General features: G+C 44.4%; 1 protein-coding gene across 1 annotated transcript in view; it reads left to right on the forward strand.

The window, feature by feature from the left end:
• MRAP2 (melanocortin 2 receptor accessory protein 2) overlaps positions 1–5,242 on the forward strand; it is a 12,033-nt gene extending 6,791 nt beyond the window's left edge. The window contains exon 3 of the mRNA XM_010148983.1: positions 4,849–5,242. Within this exon, the coding sequence (XP_010147285.1) occupies positions 4,849–5,242 (394 nt within the window). The remainder of the gene's footprint in view (positions 1–4,848) is intronic.
• The last annotated feature ends 1,335 nt before the right edge of the window (positions 5,243–6,577 follow it).

A 6,577-nucleotide genomic window follows, 5' to 3' on the forward strand; every position in this document is an offset into this window, starting at 1 on the left:
TTGTCCTTTCTGGCTGATAAGTATGTGCAGACCATGCCTTGCCTCAACCACTTACCTGTATTTGTGCAGTGTGCAGGCTGTCAGTGTCCCTTGCTCTGAGAAATTTGAACCCACATCTCCCCTCAGGCTTGCTTGCCATAAAGGAGAAATAAAAAGCCTCTCTGGAGAGTGAGATTGCTTGCAGGCAGGTAGCAGTGATGAGAAGCTGATTGTGAAGGGCAATTGTCAGTGCTTATCACTTCCTAAAGCAGCCTGCCTGTCTCTGCGCAGGGCCCTTTGCTATTCAGTCACATGTCGACTGAAACTTCATGTAATAGCACATCTCTAGGGCCAGGGCCATATTAGGGAGGACTTGCGTATGTCAGGACCCTCTTCTGCGGTCCTAATTTTTTGCTCCTGTGAGAAGGAAACAGAGGCAGAAGAATTCAGTTTCCCAGAACTGACTTGCTGAATTTCACAGCTGGTATTTTTGTCTCCCTTATGGACTGTCATAAGGTTGCCAGACCCTGTTCCCAAATATGTTTGAAGTCCCTGTAAGTGTTGGTATGTTGCCTCTTTTCCCTGGAGATTTGTTTCTTAGCTGAGCATCTAAGACTGTATCCCAGGTGAATAATACGAGGGGGGGAAGAAGTGATGAAGGCAAATGTACAACAAAGAGAATTTAGTACGGGTGTTTGCCAGTAGCTTTTATACTTGTAGAAATGCATTTTCGGGTAGCAGAGGGCTGCTTGGTATCTCCCACTGTGTTCCTGCTTTCTTCATCAATGTTCTTGGCACAGGTTGCCTAGGGACCTTGTGAAACCTCTGCTTTTGGTCAGCTTCCACATCTGGATAACCTGATCGGAATGCGGAGTTGGCCTTGCCTTGGTCAGGGCATTAGGCTAGCGACCTCCAGGAGTCCCTTCCAATCCCACTCTTCATGGTTTTTCTTCGGTTGCTGAAGAGAGCCCACTTACTCCTTTCTGTGTTTATTTTGAACTTCCTTGGTGGCTGTGGGAGCTGTGTGCTTGGATGTTTGCCCACTTCTGTATGCGGAGTTGGCACCCTCAACAAATTTGAGCACTGTTTTCTTTGAGACTGGGTAACCCAACGTGTATGCTACTAGAATACACTAAGAGCAGTGACTGCTCTTGTTCCCTCTTATCTTTGATATATGCATATCAAAACAGAACAAAAACACCTGTAAAAAAAGCCAGTGCAGACGGTGCTTTTAGGTTGCCCGTATTTTCTGTCTTACCTGACTGGATTCTTCGTGACTCATCGTTTCATTAGAGGGCTGTCTTGCGGCCTTCCCTTAGAAACGGGTATTAATGGGATTCCTGGGTCTTGGGAGAAAGCCAGCCTGATTGATGGACATGTCTCTGCCTCACTAAGTCAATCTGGCTGTTCCTTAAAGTACCATTAATGTGAGAGAGCAGCGTAACTGGGTTCAGATGGATGGATCCAAAGTAGACTACTCGGATTTTTCTAGCAGTATGCTTTTCTTGGCTCAATATAAAGGGGCATGATAGCATGTACTTTTCAAAATTGCACAAGATGTTCAGAATTGGGTGCATTGTCTGACCGGAAGAAAAAGGTCAGGATATGGACAGGGAGAGGGAGAAGTTTGATTAGTTATGGAAATGATGCCCGCTGCACTTTTCTTTTGCTTGCAGATGAGTATGTGTAGAACATTAGCTTGTGTGACAAAAAAATTTGTGTTGACCATTTTTCTGAATTTCTGCTTGAAATTCAGGCAGAATCACTCAGAAGATAGCATGCTATGTTTGAGTATTTCAAAACACCCTTAACATGTTTGTGCAACAAATGCCTGAGTCTGTTCATGAAATCCATCTATGCAGAGTGTTGGCTGATGTAACCCCAAAGCTTCGTGCAGCTATTGCTGCAGGCTGTACAATTTGCTGAAATGACTGGGATTTTTTTTTTCCTCGTTAAGAAATCATTTGGTTTTGGTTAAGGATTCTGAGGTAAATGCAGATCCACTGAAATAAAAATTCTACAGAAGTATGTACATGCTTGCCGAAAACTTACTCAGGAAAGGTTTCTCAGGTCCCGTGTAGTGCTTCTGGGTGGGCACTAGGGATCTGTTTAGATCCCCCAAGTTCCCTTTGGGATGCCAAACCCTGCTATTTTGGAGGTTTGTCTACTTACTCCTTTCCACAGTTTGCCAAGTATCCCAGCTTGCTTCCAGTGACCAGGCTGAGAGAAGGGGTGTTGGAGCTGTAGAGGAATGCCAGCTGTCAGTGCCAGACACTGTGCCTCGGTTAGAAGGTTACACTGGGCAAAATGGTCTGTACCCTGGCAGTGCACTCAAGTCCAGTGGGCAGAGTGCAGAGCTTACTACTAAATCCAGCAGTCCAAATCCCAGCATCACAGGCTGGAAAGTTCCCAGAAAAGGGAGCTTGGGTTGTTTCACTGGCAACTGCTTGTTTTGAGTGGTCTTCAGTATGTACGATGCTGGCAGTGTGTGGCATTCACCCTCCCGCTCTCTTGTTGGCAGCTTCTGGGACTCAGAGGGTCCTGTTTGCCTAACTGTTGCCAAAGGGATGTGATTGTCCAGGTGGCTGTGCTCCCTTCCATAGTAACACTGGGGGAATTTTCTCATTTTGGGTGTTGTGAAAAGATACATGCTGCATACTATGATGAGTAAGATTATGCAAGTTTCTGGTCTAGTTTGAAAAGAGTAATAAAATTCCTCCCCAAAACACAGAAAGATAGTGTTTGTGAAATTCAGAATATGAAAAAGAGACTGTCTGTTATCATAGCATTGTAGAAGGATTTTGGTTGGAAGGGACCTTAAAGACCATCTAGTTCCAACCCCCCTGCCATGGGGAGGGACACCTTCCACTAGACCACGTTGCTCAAAGCCTCATCCAGCCTGGCCTTGAACACTCCCAGGGATGGGGCATCCTCAGCTTCTCTGGGCAACCTGTGCCAGTGCCTCACCACCCTCTCTGGGAAGAACTTCTTCCTGATATCTAATCTAAACCTCCCCACTTTCAATTTAAACCCGTTACCCCTTGTCCTGTCACTACAGGCCCTTGTAAAAAGTCCCCCCCAGCTTCCTTGTAGGCTCCATCATCATCATGTGTTCCTGCTCATGAGCACAGAGTTGTTCTGTGTCATATGTCCTCAACATCCTGGGTCATTATAAAATTTCTTTGCATCTTCTACTCTTCCATTTACATTAGGTTGCTGCTGCCAGTCTTGCGTGCCCCTCTGTACAGTAAGCCTTTGCTCCTTCATCGCTCACTGGATTATGAAGCGCTTCCCACACCTATGACCTAGTTTTAACTTTTCTAATGGATGCTTTTAAAACTTTCTTCTGAACCCACTTAGTCCTAGGCTTGTCACACTTGTCCTTCTTTCTGTGCTCACTTGCCACCTCCACTCTCTGTGCCACAGTACAAAGTACAAATGCGTGGTGACGCGTTTGCCAAACTGTGCATGCAACTTAAACTCGGAGTGATGGTTTCTGTCACGTTATAAATATGTAAATGTCAGCCTTCAGTCCTGAAGGCTGCCACAGCATTATTCCAGTGTGTAATCAGTAGATTATTACTTAGCTACTGGTCTGTCTTGCATCCATTTAAACGTTCTGCTTCTACATGTTTGGCTTTGAAATGCAGAATGAGCCAATGCAGTTTTGATGAACTAGAGGACTGCTTGGATGTGAAGGCTAGTGTAACTCACTTTGTCAGGGCAGAATTCTCCATGTGATGAAAGCAAACCAGCATTTGAGAAGCAGGAATTTTTGATTAATTATGAAAGATGAATGGTAGGTATCCTCTGAACCTGAAGGTTTTAGGGGTAGATTTCTGTAGGTGCCATCTGAGGCTTTCAAAAGCATGGAGGCACTTGCCTCCTACTGCAGGCTTGAGGGAATTGAATTGTAACATTTTTCTGAGGATCTCTAAGTGCTGTGTGTGCCTTTAGGAGTCCCACTATCTGGCTTCAGTGTCATTTGCTACATGTTCACATGTAAACAGTATGATTGATTACTTCTTACTTAACAAAACTTGTGTTCTGAGAATATGTTTAGATTTTCCACTAATGCTCTGAATACCTCTGTGCCTCTCAGAGGTAAATAACTTGCATTTTGTGATGAGAGCATATAAATTCAGCCTGATAAAAAGAGTATTACGATCTGTAAAACTTCCATGTAGCTTGAGCTTTTCTCGCCCTCAGCTGTTTGTGGCTCCTGCCCAAGTCTACGCAGATTGGAGCTGGTTTGAGCTAACGCTACTAGGAAACTCCAAGGAAGAGGTTAAGATGCCTTTCCTGGGCTGTGTGTCTGAATTGTTAAGGCTGCCAGTCTTGGTAGCAGTCTTTAGTTCCAGCTCTCCCACTCTAGAAATCTGAATGTCGTGGACTGAGGTCAGTGGAAAGCTGGTTTGATGCCCGGACCCCCAACCACTCCAGTTATGCCTACAGGGACAGCTGTGCTGCCTGTGTCATGGACAGATTTTCTCCTTCAAAGGCTTTTCTCAAAGTGTTCCATAAGCCATTTTTAAAACCTTCTTACTACTTGCTATCAAGAGGAAACGCTGAAGAGTATTTCTAAGCTCATTCAGTGAGCTGATTATTAAAGTGTATTGATTGCTAGAAGTGCCATTTAAGAGTGCTGGCATTGATAACTTCTTCCTGTGGAAAATTATCATGGCAAATTAAGACTTAAAATAGCTTCAGCAGAAACTAATAAATACTGCTGGCTTTTAAAGCCTGTTGTAGATAAACTGTAGCATTTGCTTCCTTCCTGATCATAATGGTTGCTGAAACCCAATTTGCTGTTAAGAACTCGAATCGTTTTCCTTACGTGCTTACTGTATTTTTCTTTTCCCTTTCTAGCAATGCAGAACCTTCCGAAAAAAGATTTCGCATGAATAGCTTTGTGGCAGATTTTGGAAGACCTTTAGATCCGGAGAGGGTCTTTTCTCGTCAGATAACTGAAGAATCCCGGTCACTTTTCCATTTCTGTATTAATGAAGTGGAACATTTGGACAAAGCAAAACAGAGTCAGAAAGGTCCGGGTCTGGAGAGTAATACCCACTTCCAGGAAGTTCCCAGGAGCAGTGGATTGTTTGAGGAGGACCTAAATTCTCTCACAAAATTTAACATTCCGAACTTTGTGAACACTGAGCAGAACTCCTCACTAGGTGAGGATGATCTCCTCATCTCGGAGCCACCTATCATTTTGGAAAACAAATCGGTAGTGCAATCCTCCCATTGGATCCTTGACTGAAGAGTGTTTTACTTTAAGGTAAACGTTCATGTTATTATCCAGTTTGAAGCCTTTCTCGGCCTTTTGGTATTTTGCTAGAAGGTATCTCAGACCTGTGTTTTTTATGGTGTGTAAGACTGCCGAAGAACTCGGTTTAGACAAGGAGTAAAACACTAAATGCTGTATTCTGACACCTTCTGTGGTCAAAACATTTTGCCCAGCCTTATTTTTGTTTCATGTTTGTTTAGTTCTTTGTTTTCAGATGACTGATGTCTAGCTTCTGCAAGGTACCATAACACCTTGGGGGGACTGTGAAGGCTGGAGCCTGGCAGAGGGAGGTGTATGAAAACTCCGCAGCCAAGAGAAGCGTAAGCCTCACACGGAGACTGAAGCAAGGAATAATCAGGCAGCCTCTGGGGAGGTTCTGCTGCTTCCAGAAAGGAGGCCTGAAGCTGAGCAGCAGAATGGAGATGTGCTTGGCATGAACTTCAGCTCCTGAGTCCTCACCGCTTTGTGGTGCGGGTTAAACAAACCCAACTTCCAGAGGGAATACCTTGCATGTTAAATTGTCTGGTTACAGTGCTTACAGAATGCTGCTGCTGACTGAAAGCAAGTGGGTGCCTGTAACTGTAGTACTTCAGAGTGACATTCCAACAGCGATGACCTGGAGTTGCTGTTCCACATGCAAACAGGAATTTGATTCCATTATTTCTGTTGCTGATGCAAACTTCGGGTTTGCGGAGGGCAGGGTTCGGTTGCTAAATCACAGGAAATTGGATAAAAACTGTTCTTCTGCCAACTGAGTCACTGTGTACGAGTGGTGGTGGTGTCTTAAGCTGGTGTTACGCTTTGCTAATGGGCTGAACCTTCCTGTCCTTTTTGGCTCTATAAATGGCCCTTTTTTGTCTAGTGGGCCAGTGAAGGGCTAGCAGGCTCTGAGGTGCTGACAAGACCAACTACAAAAGCTTAGCCAAGCTGCGCTTGCTCAATCTTTTTGTACTCGGTTGGGAGGGTGTTGCAGCCACAGCTGTTCTCCCAGGAAAAGCTTTCTTAAGGAACTGAATAGGTGTAATTCTACCTTTAAGTTTCTTTTTTAGAGAAGGAATAAGGTGCTTAAATTACATTTCAGCTTTCTTCAAGAGATGGGTAACTGACAGCCAAATGGTTTTAGAGGGAGCACGTAGCATGCGGAGGAGCCAGGCTCAAATCCTTCGCTGGATTTGGCGTAAGAATGCTCTGCAGGAAGTTCTTAAATTAAATGAGTGGATGCAGGATCCAGTCGTAACTGGGTGGTTTTTTTAAACTAACCTGCTTTGTATACAACATGTTTGTGTTAGAGTGAAAATGTTGCAATAG

This window comes from Eurypyga helias, unplaced genomic scaffold, assembly GCF_000690775.1.
Source record: "Eurypyga helias isolate BGI_N326 unplaced genomic scaffold, ASM69077v1 scaffold17383, whole genome shotgun sequence".
Classification (NCBI taxonomy): Eukaryota; Metazoa; Chordata; class Aves; order Eurypygiformes; family Eurypygidae; genus Eurypyga; species Eurypyga helias.